This window comes from Capsicum annuum, chromosome 1 (genome assembly GCF_002878395.1).
Source record: "Capsicum annuum cultivar UCD-10X-F1 chromosome 1, UCD10Xv1.1, whole genome shotgun sequence".
NCBI lineage: Eukaryota > Viridiplantae > Streptophyta > Magnoliopsida > Solanales > Solanaceae > Capsicum > Capsicum annuum.
Window position 1 is genome coordinate 235610069 of NC_061111.1, and position 18741 is coordinate 235628809.

At 38.2% G+C, this 18741-nt stretch overlaps 1 protein-coding gene across 3 annotated transcripts in view; it reads left to right on the forward strand.

Moving 5' to 3' along the window:
- Positions 1-262: 262 nt before the first annotated feature.
- LOC107848823 (dynamin-related protein 3A) overlaps positions 263-18741 on the forward strand; it is a 41002-nt gene continuing 22523 nt past the window's right edge. For 2 of the 3 annotated variants that reach the window (XM_016693559.2, XM_016693564.2), the window contains exons 1-14: positions 281-771; positions 5876-6158; positions 6258-6286; positions 6448-6549; positions 6991-7059; positions 7144-7203; positions 7695-7808; positions 8061-8109; positions 11690-11799; positions 12016-12108; positions 12206-12298; positions 12448-12585; positions 13797-13883; positions 17756-17848. In XM_016693559.2, the coding sequence (XP_016549045.1) occupies positions 397-771; positions 5876-6158; positions 6258-6286; positions 6448-6549; positions 6991-7059; positions 7144-7203; positions 7695-7808; positions 8061-8109; positions 11690-11799; positions 12016-12108; positions 12206-12298; positions 12448-12585; positions 13797-13883; positions 17756-17848 (1695 nt within the window). In that variant the 5' untranslated portion in view covers positions 281-396. Of the gene's footprint in view, positions 772-5875; positions 6159-6257; positions 6287-6447; positions 6550-6990; positions 7060-7143; positions 7204-7694; positions 7809-8060; positions 8110-11689; positions 11800-12015; positions 12109-12205; positions 12299-12447; positions 12586-13796; positions 13884-17755; positions 17849-18741 lie in introns of all 3 variants that reach the window. The other variant, XM_016693567.2, reaches the window with a different exon arrangement.

An 18741-nucleotide genomic window follows, 5' to 3' on the forward strand; every position in this document is an offset into this window, starting at 1 on the left:
GATTATAGTCAAATTTTTCGTTAAAATTACTTTTTATTTTATTTTTTTAAAATATTTTACTACTCAAAAACTTGAAGAGACCTATTAACCTAAATTTTTCCTTAATAGGAAATTATTTTGCAGAATGTATAAAAAAAAATAATGTAAACATTAGCATATTAATATCTTATTTGCTATACAATTTTTTGATCGATTAGGACTACAGTGAATGGAAGTACAAACTTAAGAGGACCGTTTTGGCCCTTATCTTCTTTGTTAAGCATGCAAAAGGTTTTTATAATAACTTTTTAAATTCCAAGCTTTTATTCTTTTCCAAGAATCTTCGACACTCTATATAAACACTCCATTCTTCATCTCTCACATTTGTTAAAGCAAAAAACCCATTAAAAAAATATAATGAGGAAGAAATCAAACTCAAATCCGAACGACGACGTTCCGCTCATCGGTTCATCAGTAATTCCCTTAATCAATAAACTTCAAGACATCTTCTCACCACTCGGCGACATCGATAATCGTCTTACCGGTCTCCGACTACCGCAAGTGGCGGTGATTGGTAGTCAGAGTAGCGGTAAGTCGAGTGTACTTGAAGCGTTAGTTGGCCGTGATTTTCTACCACGTGGTTGTGATATTTGTACGCGTAGACCGTTAGTTCTTCAGCTTGAGAAGTGTTGTGATGATGGGATTGGTAATGAGAGTTTTGAATGGGGCGAGTTTGGTCACCTTCCGGACAAACGGTTCTACGATTTCGATGCTGTTCGCCGCGAAATTCTGGTTAGTTTCTTCTCGGATTTTAGCGGAACAATTGAGTTTCTGTGTTGTATTGTCGTGTTGTTAGTTTAAATGTAATGTTTATTTTGGTTGTTACTTAAATTTAATTGTATTAGTTCGATGAATTCCAGCTTGTTTGGATTTTTTTTTTAAAATTTTATTTAAGTAAAAAGAAATTTCGTTGCTGGCATCAAGAAGATGCAGAATAGTACAAAAAGTTAGGAGAATGACAATAGTGAATTAGCTCAAAAACAGAAAAGGCTACACTAGTACCGGGGAGCTAACAAAGTTCAAACAGCTCTCAGGGGAATCTATGGGTGAAAGGTTATGCCAAAACATCTGTTGTTCCTTTCTGACCTTACGCACCAACAAATACTAGCAGGTATCATCTTCCAGATTGGCTTGATGGCCTTACCAACTCTCTAATTGCATCAACACTCAAAAGGCCTCTTTGGTGCTATGTGGCATTACCCAATTAATATCAAATATAGACAGAAACATACTCCATAAGCCAACAGCAACTGTACAATGTAAAAATAGATGATTGTTGGACTCAACGTTCTGATGGCACATTAACACCTGTTGGCAATTTGAAATTTCTTTTTCTTAAGGTTATCTTGAGTGAGGCAAGCTTCATGAAGAGCTGTCCAGCTGAAGCATATGATCTTTGTTGGGAGCTTTGTCGTCCATATTAACTTCCATGGCCAGTAAACGATGTAGCCTTACCTAACTTGGACATTACAACTACATCGTTGAGCGGGGATGTAATAATCCAATTAAGTGCTTAAAGCGATCATCCTACATGTGAATTAAGTAAGGCTTGTAGGTATATCCCTGTCCTAGATGCTAATTCGAATTCTTTATTTTATAAAAGAACAAGAACCATACTTTGTTTCCCTATTCCCTCTCCCGAGATCACAAGATCGACAATATATATATTCTAAGGGTGATCAATCCTCAAAATAATTAAAACAAGAATAAACAAACAACCAATAATGATAAGAAAATCCTACTAAATTAATTCAAAATGATAGTCTTCATGTTCTTGGCTTTAACCCCGGAAAGAGAGTTTTTAGCCACTAATACTCATAATCATAATCCAAAGGGTTGAATTCATGTTATGAGTTATTAAAAAGCTAAAACAAGAATTATAAAACCTACAAAGTAGTAGCAACAGCCTCCACAAATTCTCCAAGACGTAACAATGTTTCCAAGATCCCCCCTAATGTGTGTACGTTGTAATGTATTTATAGTAGACTAATCCTAAGTCGTGTAGTAGTAGAATGTTGTGTGAATGAGAGCCCTGGAATGAAGCAGGCGACGCAGGCTTTGTAGCCCCGCTTTTGAGCGGGTGACGCGGGTTCCCTAGCCTTGGTTTGGAGCAGGCGACGCGGGCTCCCTATCATTGGAATGAAGCAGGCGATGCGGGCATACCGCGTGATGCCACTGAAAGTTGCTTCCAAAAATTCAGCCAAGTGTTGATAGTCCATTCTTCTCTTGTGAAGTTATTTTGCCTTAACTTCCATCTTGTTCCACATCAATTTATCATCAACTTTAATCCCTCAAGCATCCTACATGATCAAACCCCAAGTATTAGAGTTCAACATAACACAACGACGAGCAAGAAACATGAGCTTAGACTAGGCTTGCTCGCTTAACCTTTAACATTTTGCATTGGCTCTTGACTTGACTCAATTACACTTTGAACATTATAAGCAAGTTTTTACATAATCACACAATAAAACCAATAGGAACTCATTCAACACATTAGAATCCAACGAGATAGACTAAAATATCACCTAGCTCAAGCTAGTAAAACTAGTTTTCTCGGTTGAACTCTAAATGATCGATTTGAACTCGAACTTGTTTGGAAACACTTTTAAACATTGTAATCACATCCTTGAACACTTATATGCTTATTTATATCATCATCACACATAAAGCACACGAATTATCCTCAAAACAAGGCTTAATAAGCTAGAATAACAACGCTAGAATGCATAAATACACCCAACATCACCACCCCACACTTAAAGCCTTATTCGTCCTCGAACAACTCTTAACTCTAAGCATCATAAGCTGAGGAAGCTCAATACTTCTACTACTACAAGATACTCAAGCTAGTACTACAATGACTACACAGAATGCAAGTTTCTACACTAAGCATGTTATATCCAATTGAAAGCTCAAGAATACTACTCCCAAACAGTGTTTTGGACGGCGAAAGACGACAAGAGGCGACAAGGCCCGTGGCGAGGCGAGTGCCGTTTGAATGTGTGGCGATAATTAATATAAAAAACTAAAATAACATATATATGATCAAAATTTCAATAACACTAATATATTAGGAAATATTTCAAGTCAAGAATTTAAAATATATAGTATATAGATACTAAAAGTGTCGAACTTAAATGATTCAACAATTGAAATTGAAAGCTATTAATGATCAAATAATTTAATTAGTATATTAATATTACCATCATGCTATGTTAATTCTACAATCTACATAAGTTATTAAAAAAAATTACATAATGTTATAAGAAAAAGAAGAAGTATATTAATATTACCACTGGTTAAGTATATTAATATAATAAGTATATTAAAAAAAATTATATAATAAGTATATTAATAGTAGCACTGGTTATAACAGTAAAACTATTAATAACAATACCAAATTAGAAGAAACAGTTCACTGTTACAGAGTTGTCGGCCGCCGGAAAATAGAAGAAAAACAAGATAAAAAGAGGAAGAAAAAAAAAATAACAGTACCAAAAGACATATTCAGTCGCTGGATTAAGAAGAAGAAGAAAGAAAAAAAAAAAATAGAAATCACTGCTCACCGGAGTTTCGAAAGTCGTCGGAGTTCGTCGCCAGAGTCAAACTTTTGAGGTGAATGGTAGCAGGCGCAGTCACCAATTTGTAAGTTGGTAGTGTTAAAATGTGTAAATAAACCCTAAAATTAGCTTATATACCTAAAACCCTAATTTTTTAAAACACAATTAAAAGGCGTCGCCTTTCTCGCCGCCTCGCCTCGCCTCGCCACGTCACCTTTCTCGCAAAGGTGTCGCCTTTTGATTTTCTCCTTGCCATGGACTGAAGAGGCGACATAGGCTCGCCTCGCCATTCGCCATTGGCGACGAGGCGCTCGCCTTTTACAACACTGCTCCCAAACATCCTAGCCTCAAGAATTGACTCGACACGTGGCAAACTCTTGCAATATTGTTCAATACAAGACATCATATAAACCACCCACACTTATCAAGCATGTGCCCTCACAATATGAGAGTTACTCTTAATCACTCACAATAATGAAATTAGAACAATGGGTACTAGAATCAAATTTCGCTCACTCTCACAAAGAATTCACAAGTTACAAATGATGACCATATGCTTGCCCTTAGTGTCATACTCCACTAATATCAGAATGTTAAGTTTAGGATCAAATAGGTCTTTTCGGGTTGTAATGCAGGCTAAGGGACGGGTAGGAACTATTTTTGAATAGTGACTATCTTCCCTAAGTGCTTTAATGCACCTACATTATACAATTAAGATCAATCTTTAACAACCAAATTACACCACTTCCGTCCACCTCATTCGTTTGTTTTCACCCTATCTCATTAAGCTCTTTACATATAATGTGGTGGGAGTATGCTAAGTACATATCATTCAATGTTGCCCTTTCTCACACCCATTTTACATTACGCACCCTATGATAGCCACCCTCAACTTAAGCATTTTCCCGTAGTTGAGGTGCACAATGTCCAAAGAGGACCAGGGCCAAAACAGGTTCATTGTAACACAATTGGGTAAAAAATGTGAACTTTTTCGAACAATTTCGCTAACTCCCAACCACAATAATTGTACACACCAATAACTATTACTTTGGGGCATCACTTTCACCTTTTCTCCTCTTATTTTTTCAACTCCTTACACAATTTATTTTACACTAAAGCGCTTAGGAGCCTTTGGATCAATTTAAGGTCTATTAAAGAAGGGATTAGGCTACATATGAGGCTACCAAAGAAAAAGCTAAAGGCTCAATGGGGCTGAACCAAAGAAAAAGCTAAAGGCTCAATGAGGCTGACTAAGATTTAAACACAAGGGTAGGTCAATAGAAGGTATAAAACATGGCTATCAAAGAAATGCCTAAATCATCTTCTAAACTGACATCCTTTATTCCTTTTGCACTCACATCGGGCAAGTTCTAGCATCAAATGCAACAAGGAATATACAAAAACCTTACACACACGACACATGCTCGACTCACATAGGATCATCATAGACTCTCAACCGACAATAGCATGAATTCAAATTTTAAGCCACAAGTACAAGAGTCACAACATGAGCCTAGGAGTCTAAGAAGCAGTAATTCATACACTCAATATGCTTTTACCAACAAAAACACTTGCACCATGCAGTCAAAAATAACACCAACAAGAATCTCATTTATTCCTAAAAAAAAATTTAAATTTACCCTAAAAATGGGAATTTCCCCACCCCCACTTAAAAATCTACTTTATCTTCAAAGTGAACTTTAAAAGTTAGAGATAGAAATACTCATTGAGGCCTCTAGGCCTAGCTAGTAGCATCTTTTTGCATCAAGGAGGTCCGGGGACCCCACACTTAGTTTTTGCCATCCTCCTTAGCTCAGATTTTTCGATACTTAGACTTTCCATCAACCTGTGACTCAACAAAAACAAAAACTAGTGAATCAAAACTAAAATACTAAAAATAAAACCTACCTTAACTTGGGTTGCCTCCTGCCTGATTTAGTGTTGCGGCACGACCCAACGACCCAACTTTCGACTTAAGTCGTTTTCTTTCCTGTTGGGGAGGGCACTAATGAAATGGAAGTTGTTTGTTACTCCTTTATGTGAGATTTTGTATGCAAGAAATGTTCAGAATTCCCGCATGCCTCATGGAGATGAAGCTTCATGCCTGGAAGCAGGATGTTTATCTCATTTACTGATGCTTTTCAACTTCTTGTTGTTTTCGTTCTGACTACTAGGTTGAAGATATCTTCTTTAATTTAAATTTAAACCTGTCAATATACTGGTGTTACATCTTTTCATGCCTTTTATGTGAATAAACTGATTTGTTTGTGCAGGCTGAAACAGAAAAAGAAGTGGGAGTTAACAAGGGTGTTTCGGATAAACAAATTCGGTTAAAAATCTGTTCTCCCAATGTTCTCAATATAACTCTTGTTGATCTACCTGGAATTACTAAAGTTCCTGTGGGCGACCAACCTAGTGATATTGAAGCAAGGATAAGAAATATGATAATGTCCTATATAAAACAAGAAACTTCAATCATATTGGCTGTTTCTCCTGCAAATGCAGATTTGGCTAATTCTGATGCACTACAAATGGCTAAAGAGGTAGATCCAACTGGTAGGTCTCTGGTGTAGCTGTCTGGATAGTTCAAACTTATTTCTTTAGTATTTGAGTCTAATTACACATCCAGTTCCTGACTTGATAACTATTTGGCAGGTACACGTACAATTGGTGTAATAACTAAGGTTTGTTTTCAAATTGTTCAGTGGAGGTTAACGAACATCTCCTTCACTTTCCAAAAGAAAACTGTCATAGAAAAAGGAATTTTGTGCGGCTGTCTTCATTAGCTTCTTAGTGAAATCACCAAGAAGCGGTGTGATCTTATCATTGTTTTTTGGCTGTGCAGCTAGATATAATGGATAAGGGTACTGATGCGAGAAATTTTCTGCTTGGAAAAGTTATTCCACTTCGTTTAGGTTATATCGGTGTTGTCAACCGCAGTCAAGAGGTATATTCTAGAATCTGTTTTCAACCATTTGCTGTTTTTACTAAAGCCCCATCATTTTTCTGAAACCTATCACACTTCGTATCATCAAAAGCAATTAAAAATGCTATTGTTTTGATTAACATCAAAGTATTGTGTATAAGGAGGCTAGTGATCCTCTTTAAGATTTTGTGCCTCACGTTGTAGAAGTGCGATCTCATCTTAAAGTTTAAGCTGTTAGAGGGAGTACACTCTTACTTCTTAATATTGTCCTTCTCTTTTTCTGATAAGATAAAACAATATTTGGATAATGAGCCTGATCTTCTACTCTCCCGTACTTAAATACCAAGTCAATGAGAACTTTTTTCCTTTCCATTTTGACATTTACTCACCAGTACATTAGGTATTTACATGTTGTTTATAATTCACATAGATCTCTAGTACGGTAATATAGGTACTTTGCAGGATATTAACAACAATCGTTCTATCAGACAAGCACTTGCTCATGAGGAGCAATTCTTCCGGGATCATCATGTACATCTCTGCTATTATTCACCTCGTTATTTTTTTAATTGTAATTCTTTTACATTGTTTCATGGTAATTGCATTTGTTTGAAGGTATACCGTGGCTTATCTGATCGATGTGGAATCCCGCAGTTGGCAAAGAAGCTAAATCAGGTTGGAGCAAAAACTGATGGAGAAAGGATGGAGACGCTGTCATATTTTCATATCTATGGTTTTAATTATGTTAATTTACATGCTGTAGATAAGTCTTTTGTGTCTCCCAAGAAGTTGTTTAATACTAAAACAGCATTTTTAGATGCGTTGGAAGTTGTAGTTGTAGTTAATGCAATTTTCTTTTGTGGACTGTGGTCAACCTTACAGGGATTATGGAATTCATATTTGTCCTTCATTTCTTGTGGGCATTTCGCTCATGTTAACAATGTCCTTTGTGCTCTTCTGTTGTTTGATGCAATAATAAAATGGTAACTTAGTCTACCCTAATTTTTAGGAAGTTGGAATACAGACATCAGACATGAAATGTCCCGTTTGATGGTCAGTCTAAAAGGAGATCATTGACTTACCTCCCTGTGATATAAATCTGTGTTTTACATTTAAAAAGTATTTGGTAAGACCATTAAGCCTAAGGTACTTTTGTTTTGTTTCAGATTCTGGAGCAGCATATTCGAAATGTTCTTCCCACTTTGAAGACCGATTTAACATCTCATTTGGTTGCTGTTGAAAAAGAGTTGCGTTCTTATGGAGAGGCGTTGGAATCAAAAGTAAAAATGATCTGCTGTGATGTTATTTAAAACCCGTTGGCTGGAAAGTGGTTGTTCATGAATTACAATGTCAAACATGGAAAGAATGATGAAAGAGATGCCTAATCAGATAATATCATAGACAAATTAATATTATTTAATTCAAATCAAGATGCCAAAATATGGATGGAGCAATTTATTCACTGCTAGAGACGAGTATGACATTGACTCTAACTTTACACCCTTGATTATCTTGTTGCATCCATGACACAGGGAGAAAGGGGAGCAATGCTGTTGAATATTCTGACAAAATACTCTGAAGGTGAGAAGTATCTAGGTTTCTTTTTATCACAGTTTGTTATTTCCTTAGTTATGTCATTCTGTAACTTCATACTCTCTCTAGACGTCATACTTCTTGAGTTACTAGGATGATTATATTAGTGTAATACTTTGTAACTTGTATGACCTCAATATGGTCTATTGAAATATGTTACCATCTCATCTAAAAGAAGTTAGAGAGAACATGTTTTTAATTACTTAATTATGTCTTCAACATGTCCTCTCACGTGCGAGCTTCGTTCGTGTAAACACGTGAAGATCCTTTTTAATAATGGGTGGCGCTGGATAGAGTATCTAGCTGTTACTTGTTGGTGGGAGGTGGCAAGTATCCCTTTGAATTAGTTGAGGTGCGCGCAAGCTGGTTTGGACACTATGGTTATAAAAAAAAATAAGACAACATTTGAGAGCTTGTATGCGGGGTTAGAGGAGAAAGGCGGGAAAAAGAGGTTGTATAGGCTTGCTAAGGCTAGGGAGCGGAAGGGTCATGACCTTGACCAAGTGAAGTGCATTAAGGGGAAGGATGGTAGAGTTTTGGTGGAGGATGTCCATATTAAGAAGAGATGGCAGGAGTATTTCCATAGATTTTTGAACGAGGAGGGGGACAGAGACAGTGAGTTAGAGGAACTGGAGCACTCGGATGAGAGCCGTGATTTCAGTTACTGTAGGCGTTTTAAGGTGGAGGAGGTCAGGGAGGCTATTCGTAGGATGCGGAGGGGTAGGGCGACGGGGCCCGACGAGATTCCGGTGTATTTTTGGAAGTTTATGGGTGGCGCAGGCTTAAGGTGGTTGACTGATTTGTTTAACGATATTTTCAAGACTGCGAGAATGCCTGAGGCTTGGAGATGGAGTACAATGATACCGTTACATAAAAACAAGGGTGACATTCAAAGTTGCAACAATTATAAGGGTATTAAGTTGTTGAGTCATACTATGAAGATTTGGGAGAGTGGTTGAGCGGAGATTGAGGAGGATCGTGTCCATATCGGAGAATCAGTTTGGTTTTATGTCTGGTCGCTTGACGACAGAGGCAATTCACTTAGTGAGGAGATTGGTGGAGCAGTATAGGGAAAGAAAGAGGGATTTGCACATGGTGTTCTTCGACCTGGAGAAGGCTTACGACAAAGTCCCTAGGGAGGTTCTTTGGAGATGCTTGGAGGTGAGAGGGCTCCCGGTGGCGTACACTAGAGCTATTAAGGACATGTACAATGGAGGGAAGACCCGGGTGCGAACGACGGAAGGAGACTCAGAGCTTTTTTCGGTCGAGACAGGGTTGCATCAGGGTTCGACTCTTAGTCCGTTCCTATTTGCGTTGGTGATAGACGTGTTGACGCGGAGTATTCAAGGGACGATGTAGTGCTGATTGATGAGACGCGGGGTTGTGTGAATGAAAAATTAGAGGTATGGAGGCAAACCCTGGAATCTAAGGGGTTCAGGTTGAGTAGGTCCAAGACGGAGTATTTGGAGTGCAAGTTTAGTGACTTAAGGCAGGATGACGAAGTGATGGTGAGGTTGGATTCCCAAGATGTTTGTAAGAGGGATAGTTTTAACTTTTAAGTATCTTGAGTCTATGATCCAGGGGAATGGAGAGATTGATGAGGATGTCTCTAATCGTATTGGAGCAGGTTGGATGAAGCGGAGGTTTGCCTCAGGAGTGTTGTGTGATAGGAAGGTGCCCTTTAAGCTTAAAGGCAAATTCTATAGAGTGACAGTCTGTCCAGCCATGTTGTATGGAGCGGAGTGCTGGCCTGTCAAGAACTCCCATATTCAAAATTTGAAGGTGGCGGAAATGAGAATGTTGTGCTGGATGTGTGGGCTTACAAGAGGGGATAGAGTTAGGAATGAGATTGTCCGGGAGAAGGTGGGAGTGGCTTCGGTGGAGGACAAGATGCGGGAAGGAAGACTGAGATTGTTTGGGCATGTGATGAGGAGGGGCGCGGATGTCCCAGTTCGCAGGTGTGAGAGGCTAGCTTTGGATGGCTTCAGGAGGAGTAGAGGTAGGCCGAAGAAATACTGGAGGGAAGTGATTAGACATGTCATGGAGCAGCTTCAGCTTACCGAGGACATGACCCTAGATAGGAAGGTGTGGAGGTCGCGGATAAGGGTAGAAGGCTAGGGTGAGTGCGTGGGTTGTAGCAAATAGTTAGGAGAGTTCCTGTTTAGCCGGGGTAGTAATTGTAGGACTGTGTCAATACGTAGGAGCCGCTAGTCAGGAGAGTTTGGATGTGGTGGGTGGCTTTGGTCTGTGAGTGTAGTTTACTACTAGGCGGGTGCCCTATTTCAGAATTCGTATTTCTTATTTCTTATTGCTTATGGCTCTTAGTTCCCTTATTCTGTATTGCTCCGAGTTCTATTTTACTATTTCTGATTCTTTACTCCTGTTAAGCCATCCATCCTGCTTCACGTTTCATCACGACTTTGTTTACTATTCTTTATCTTGAGCCGGGGGTTTATTGGAAACAACCTCTCTACTTCTTTGGAGGTAGCGGTATGGATTGCGTACATCTTACCCTCCCCATACCCCACTGTGGGAATACATTGGGCTTGTTGTTGGTTATAAGAAAAAAAAATAATGGGTGGCGATGGGACTCAAACTAAGGACCTCCGCCTGCTTTAATTCCATGATAAGAAAATGAACCTTGGGTTATGAGACAAGGAATAAGGATTATCCAAAACCATATAAAGAGTCTTATCCATCCCCTGCAACCATTATGAGAATCTAACACCCCTTGATAAAGAAATGGACCTTGATCCTAACTCAACGCTAAATTATAGCTCATGAGGTGGGTATTGCCTAGACCATATAAAGAGATCTATTACACTCTCAATGTTGGTCTCCCTAACACCCCTATCCCCTGCAACCCAAGACGAAATATTTGGAGTATGAACAATATCACATGGCCGATTAAATGTTGGTAAACTAAGAATTTGAATGGGTCTAGTTCTGATACCATGATGAAATGTGTGACCATCTCATCTATAATCTTAGCTGTTGGAGAGCTCTTTCATTTACTTAATTATGTTTTCGACATGGTCTTGTCGATGTTGAGCGAGATACCGAGTGGGAGTCTCATATGTGTGTACCAGATTGGCTTGTATATGAAAATTAACGCTTGTTATTCAGACACAATAATGCAGAATTTAATTTAGAGTCCAAATTTTCTTTCCCAGTTTGCGTGAGTGAAACTAGGCAATTATTTACCTCTAGCAACGTTTAGTTCATTCTGACTTTTTTTGTCTCATTTTGGCCGACTTACTCTCCATCTGTCTGAAAAGATTGATCTTTTACTTGAAGTGGTAAAATCTGCAATTTAAGAGGTCAAAATAACATGTACGTATTATTATTATTATTATTATTATTATTATTATTATTTTTTTGAATTTGATAAACAACTTTGCAGTCTCGTCACTTCTTCCCACAATCACTTCAACATTCTAACAAACAAGTTACACATTCTTATGTTGTTGTCTTGATCACCTTGCTACTCAAAAAAGGTTAATCAAGTCATGATAGGAGTAGAATTTTTATTGCTCCTAACATTCTACCATTTGTTGGTGATAAGCAGCATTTTCTGCAGAGGTGGATGGTAAAAGTCAGGCAATGACAACTAAAGAATTGTCAGGGGGAGCACGGATTCACCACATATTCCAGTCAATTTTTGTAAAGAGCTTGGAGGTGCAAATTTTTGTTCCTCAATTAGTTTCTTGTTGCTGCTGATATTTTATGGACTAACTTCTCCAGTGAAGGGCTAAGTCCAATATTCTATTGATGTTTCTTGATTTAGATGTTCACGGGATTTTATATACTTAATAATGTAACTGATGGTTTTTAGAAATAGCAGTAAGCTTTTTAATGTTGCATCAGTTAGTTATGTTACTTGTGTCAGTGTAGGAAGTTGATCCTTGTGATGATCTAAGTGACGAGGACATAAGAATAGCAATCCACAATGCAACTGGTCCAAGAAATGCGCTATTTGTGCCAGAGGTGCATGCCATGACAGTAAATTTGTGCTTCAATAGCACCTATAATTCTTTATATTGTAGAAATTGTTGGGATGATAGTGACGGTACATGTATTTTAGGTCCCATTTGAAGTTTTGGTTAGGCGGCAAATAGCTAGGCTGCTAGATCCCAGCCTTCAGTGCTTGCGGTTCGTCTATGATGAGCTTATAAAGGTGATAAAAACGTATTTTTGACCAATATGGCTGTTTACAGTTTCAATATTTAGGTTTCTTCTCTCATGAGCATCATATGAACACACACTAACGAGATCCTTGAGGCAGAACGGGTATTCAGTTGGACGTACTTTCAAATATTCTTGCAGATTAGTCGTGCTTGTGAATCAGTTGAAATGCGGCGCTTTTCAGAGTTAAGAAGCCGACTAGAGGATGTCACTGCAAGGTTTCTACGAGATAGTGTAAAACCTGCTGAAAGAATGATAATAAATCTTATTGATATGGAGGTATCTGATCTTTGGTTGCATATTTGTTTGACCATTCTGCTTGAAGTAGTGTCCTTAAAACATTCCTCTGTCACAGAGTGGAGATACTCATACATCTTAAGATTCCACCACCACACACACACACACCCAACCAACCAACCGCAACAGTCACACAAATAAGAACGAACAATTCTAGAGATATACAAAAAACAACTATACCTCAATCCCGAACAATTTGGGATTGGCTAGATGAATCCTCACTGAACATGATTCTCCATTTAAGTCATATCAAGCCAACATTATCTAGAATAAAAATACAAAATAAAGAGTATTAGAAGTTTCCTTTTTTTTAAGAATCTCTAAACTGGCTAATAGACTTCTAATAATTATAGGACCCAAAATAAACGTGCCAACATACATATTCCTAATTAAATGTTATCACCGACAAATATGTTTTTCTTCCACTATGCCCTATATAGTGCAAAGTCTTGCATGATTCCATGAGATTGTAGGTATTCTGAGACAACTTCCTTCGGGTGATTTTCGGTCTACCTCATTTCCTTTAATACCTTCACATACCATGGTTTTACACCTACAAACCTGTTCATCATAGGATCATGACCAAACCATCTCAAGCGACTCTCATTTTATCCTCAATGTGTGCGACTTGCACCTTCTGGTGAATGTGGTTATTTTTCATCCTGGCTTGTTGCAGACATCCATATTTAGCATCTGCATCCTTTCGAAACTCGTAGTCTGATCTTGTGGTATGTTGTACATTAACAGCCTAACATTCACTCCCCTCCATTTAACATTGTTGGTTTTATAACTGGTCTAAAAATTGCATAGATATGAATAATTAAATTAGGTTCATATTCTGATTGCCACTTGGAGTAATGTTTCAAAATTTTGAATGGATATAATAACAAGATTCTGATTCTTTCATTTGAAAGGTTTTCTCCCTCGAAGGTTGGGATGAGTGGGTTTCTCATTTTTATGAATTTGCTGAAAATTTATGTCCTAGAAATGTATTTTGCATTTTAAGGTTATTTATATTTCTTTCTTTTATAGTCTACCTTGGACTGTTAATGGGAAGTAAAAAAGTCAAAGTAGCTGTATTGTCAATTTTTTCCCAGAGGTTTTGTACTTCAATGGTTTATTCCATGCTTATTTATAGGAGTCAAAAGATTAGTTTCTTATTTCTGATCAACCAACTCTTTAACTCATTGTAGATGGATTATATAAATTCCTCGCATCCCAATTTTATTGGTGGGACAAAGGCGGTTGATATGGCGCAAAGCGAATTGAAGGCTATACAGGTACCAACAACTCTGATTCTGTTTCATGTTTAAATACAATGTGCTTGCGTATGAGAAGCGAAATATTATATAAAATTCTGTGTACTCTGTTCTGTAGTGTTCCCAATAATTATGAAATGCAATTGATGGTATGTGAAGATGGTCAAAACCTATGTATAAGAAGTCTCTTTACATGATGATTTTAAAAAAAAAAATTCTCTTGTATCTTGGTTCACATGGTATTAGAGCAGGAGAAACATTGGAATATAGGGCGCTGTAGCCACTAAAAATGTTTTCTAGCTAAGTTATTAAGTGCATTGCTACCTTGATATCCATGCCGATTAGGTGGCCAAATAGATAACTTATCACATGTAGGTCTTCTACTCAACCTGAAGAACACAGTCATTAAAATAGGCAGAAACAAACACCCTATGTGCCACCTGAAGGAGCGTCACTTTTAGCATCAAGTCACGTGCCACATGTGCCACAATTCTTCCATCAGTCCAAGTTAGCAGTAAATTAGTTGATACACTTGTGTTCAGTCATGACAAGTCACTGTACAATCAATACCATGTCACTGTCCAATCAACAACCATTCAATGTTTAGTCACCTGCCCCAACGACAACATACACAGTCTTGGTGTTTATGCAACCCCTACCTTTGTGGGTTTGAGTTGTTTTCGATAGACCCACCGCTTAAGAAAATCATTTTCTAGAACAGTTTGAAAACAATGCAAGAGTAAAGCGCTATGGTGAAAATATTGAAGAAAGGGAAGTACCGACCATAATAGTAAAGAATATAACTAAAGCAGAAGTAATAACACTAGTAATGGAACCAAGAATAAGATAATGTTAGCACAATAATAATAATACTGGTAAAGGAACAAGTATGTGTTCCAGAGTAGGACCTTGCTCTACTACTGGAAGGAGTGGAAATGTTCGACCATCTACCAATCATCGACGTCCAGGCTTTCTTATCTAGGGTCTTTGTCCTCAGTGAGCTGAAGATCTGCCATGTCTTATCTAATCACCTCCTTATTCTTCCTCGTTCTACTTCTACCTTTCGTCAAACTTATCACTGGCAACTTCTCGCATCTCCTTAGTGGGACATCTGCAGTCCTCCCCTTTACATGCTCGAACCATCTTAGTCGCGCTTCACGCATCTTGTCCACCACGGAGGCTACTCTCACCTTTCCCCGTATATCTTCATTCCTAATCTTCTCTCTCCTAGGATGTCCACGCATCCATCCAAGCATCCTTATCCCTGCTGCTATCATCTTTCAATCATGTGATTCTTGAATAGACAACGCTCCACCCCCATGCAACATAGTCGGTCTAACCACCACTCTATAGGATTTATTTGTAAGTCTCAGTGGTATATTCTTATCGCATAGAAAACCGGTTGCGACCCTCAATTTCACTCTCCTACTCAAGCACGATATGCGATGTGTTCATCAATCTCCATATTTCTTTGGTGTAGAGTCTGAAGATACTTGAAGCTTTCATACCAGTTTCAAAAAATAAAAGATGCTTGAAAATTTCCTTCTCGGGGATGACTTGTGTATCAATCTTACTTTCCATCATCCTTTTGCAATGGGACATTGAACTTGTACTCCATGTACTTTGTTTTAGTCCTGCTCAGCGCAAAAGCCTTAGGGTCTTGTCTCCAAATCTCTAGTCTATCATTAATTCCGCCATGTGTCTCGTTGATCAATACTATGTTCTCTGGAAATAACATACACCATGGTCACCTACGTTGGGTCCCTATATTAAATTGCGTCCAGTCCTGGGCATGAGGGGGGTTGTTGAGTCCCACATCGGTGGGATGAGGAGAAATTGGTCTCTTTATCTAGTCTTGGGCAATCCTCACCTCTTGAGGTAGCTTTTGGAGTTGAGTTAGAGCGACGTTCTATTAACAAGTTTAAACCTATAAAATGCACAATTGTTAGTGAAGTCAACCAACTTGCCCAATATCCTGTGTGCACACAACCGTGGGTCACCACAACAAGTGACTCATGAGGTAGGATCCATAACACACGCACCCGAGTCGTGAATCACAACATGCTCGTAATCATAGACATGAAATCACATGCTCAATAACCTATTTCAGAAGTGAATCACACCTCGCTTGTAACCATAATTTGAGACTTGAATGTCCTACATATCCAGTTTGAATAAATATTCAGACCATGCATGTATCAGATAATATATACAACTATATAAGCAATGTCATGATTATCCAGACTATGCATGTGTCATATATATACTGTCCGTTTGTAACATACATAGTCACTCCCTGTACAAATCGTGTATAAGATAGTGCGACCATCTCATCTAAAAGCTTAAGCGTCAGCGAAAGCATACTTTTATTTACGTTATTATATTCTCAACACGCCCTGCACATGAGGTGTGTGACCTCTGCCCACGTTGAAGTGTGTGACTCTCATAGAGAACGCACTTTTATTTACTTAATTATATTCTCAATAAGCTTGATATCCAAGATGCCCTTTGTTTTGCCTGGTGAGATCACGGAAGATGTCTATATGGAGCAACCACCTAATTTTGTTGCTCGAGGAAGATTTAGTCGACTTTGTAGTCTCTTTAAGGATTTAAACAGATCTTCACAAGTTAGATGCATCGGTTTTGTAGTTCTGCAGTTTGAATTAGCGAGTCAGACTATTCCCTTTAGTTTGCTAACGCTCTCTAGGGAAGGATCTTGACCTTGCTGTCTCTGTGGATGGTATTGTTATTACTGGAAATGACCAGAACAAGTTTGAGGTTGTAAAATGACACCTCTTTACTCAGTTCCGGACTTACAAAGCGAGATGACTTTTTGGGCATATACATCGTTCAGTCTTGCTCAGATGTGGCCTCTCACAAAGGAAATATGCTGTACATATTTTGAATGAAAACTGACATGCTCACTGTCGACCAAATACTCACTTATGCATCCTAACATCAAGCTACTTCTAGGATATATGATCCTAACATTGCACGTCTAAATATTTTTGTTGTTGTTACTGTACTTAATTCTTACTTCATCCCTGTGACAGTCATTAGGTTCAGTGGTCTATTCTTTTCATATATAAACAACATTTGGAGTTAGGGACTTCTATACCAAAAACGAGAAAATATTGAAGTTAAAAGTTATCTGGTTACATACTGAATAGATCTATATGGATGGTTCACCTATGGATCATGTATATTGGTGGAAACATGATCTCTTGAAAAAAGTACAAAGGAACATATAATTTCCATTTGCCAGATCAAGTGCGAAACTTGAAATAGAGCTATGCCTTTGGATACAAGTGAGCTTATGTGGTTGAATTAGTTGTTTTGAGTTAAAATTCAGAAAGGTTAATACTGAGGAAATTGATTTGACAATCAAGTTGTGACAATATTCCATTGGATTTGGTGTTGCATGAGAGGACCAAATGTTTTGAGATATATGTGACTGTATTTATGAGAAAATACAGCCTAGACTATCTCTGCTAGTTGCTTCAGTCAGTTGACTAAACTAAAACACCCTGAGGTCCTACGATATATGTATTGGACGCTCGAAGTCAATACGTATAGTCCAACTTGAGTGTTATATTGTGTGTATATACATTGTACCTGAGCAGTAGTCAAGTCTAATGTTGTGTAGAATATTCATAGTTTATAGCGTAGATTATTCCTTAGGATTCTCGGTGGTGAGGAAACTTGCAGTTTTCATGTAGCCATTGACTCTGGAGCGCTTTGTATGCTGTTAATTCAGTAGTAAGTTTTTTTTTCCCTCCTTGTTTCACAAATAAAACACTTAATTATGTCACTGATCCAGTTGCTTTTCCAAAAACCCTGGGATGTCACTAGGTTCTAATGTTAATTGCTGCATGTGGCTTGTGATAATTTAGGAAGGAAATGATGCTGATAAGGTTCCAGCATCAATGAGCCACAAGTCCATAGCAACTGTAGCCAAATTTCTGAATGGTGCTTTACCTAGCCAGGTACTGCTGGTCTGCTTTTGAGGTTTAGGGGTAATCTTCATCTGTATTACGGTAGTTTTGCAGTCTACAAAATACTAAACCTAAATCTATTGAAATCTATTGCTTTTTTCCTGAAATCTATTGAAAACTTGTACAGAACTTTGGAAAGGATCAAGATTTGTTTTGTTTATTCTATTTTTGGTAAAGGAGTCTGGTTAATTCTATGTAAAGTCATATTGCATTGTGAATGTATGGAATTGTTTAGCAGGCAAATTGGCGTGGTTCCTGGTCTTTGTAGGTGGGATGGTAAGGAGAAACTCTCAAAATATTTAACGCAAGTAATCAGTATCATTCTGGAGATTTGGGGTGGGCACATTCTCTCTGGCACATCTCCCAAGACTCTCCTCTCTCCTACTTCCTAGGAGAGGGATCATCTTTTTCTGGTGGGTTTCAGCGGGAAACATCTTTGTTCGGCCCCAAGCTACCACATCCTGTGGTAATTTCGATCCTTTCTTTCGTTCTAACCAGCCAGTGCAGCTTGTTACTTCCTACATTGGCGGAAAAGAGAATTTACTTCAATGCAGGCTTCAAATCTTTCGACATCACCAGATGACAGTGGGTACAGACATATGGTATGAGTGGGTGGAGAGAAGCCGTAACATGATGAGCAGTTCAGCTATGGTCAATGAGTGAAGATGATGAAATGGATCTGCAATATTCTTAAGGAAGCCTCCAAAGATGGGAAGAATACGATCAGAAGGTGGGCAGTTTTTTTCTGCACAAGGAAAGCAACCGAGTATGGCAGATGCATGAACATTCTCTCGTTTCATGGAATGAAAAATCAGTCATTATAATTCCAGAACTAGCCTTAAATGCAGGGTGGAATGAGGTAGCATTTAAGGTAGAAAGGTTCA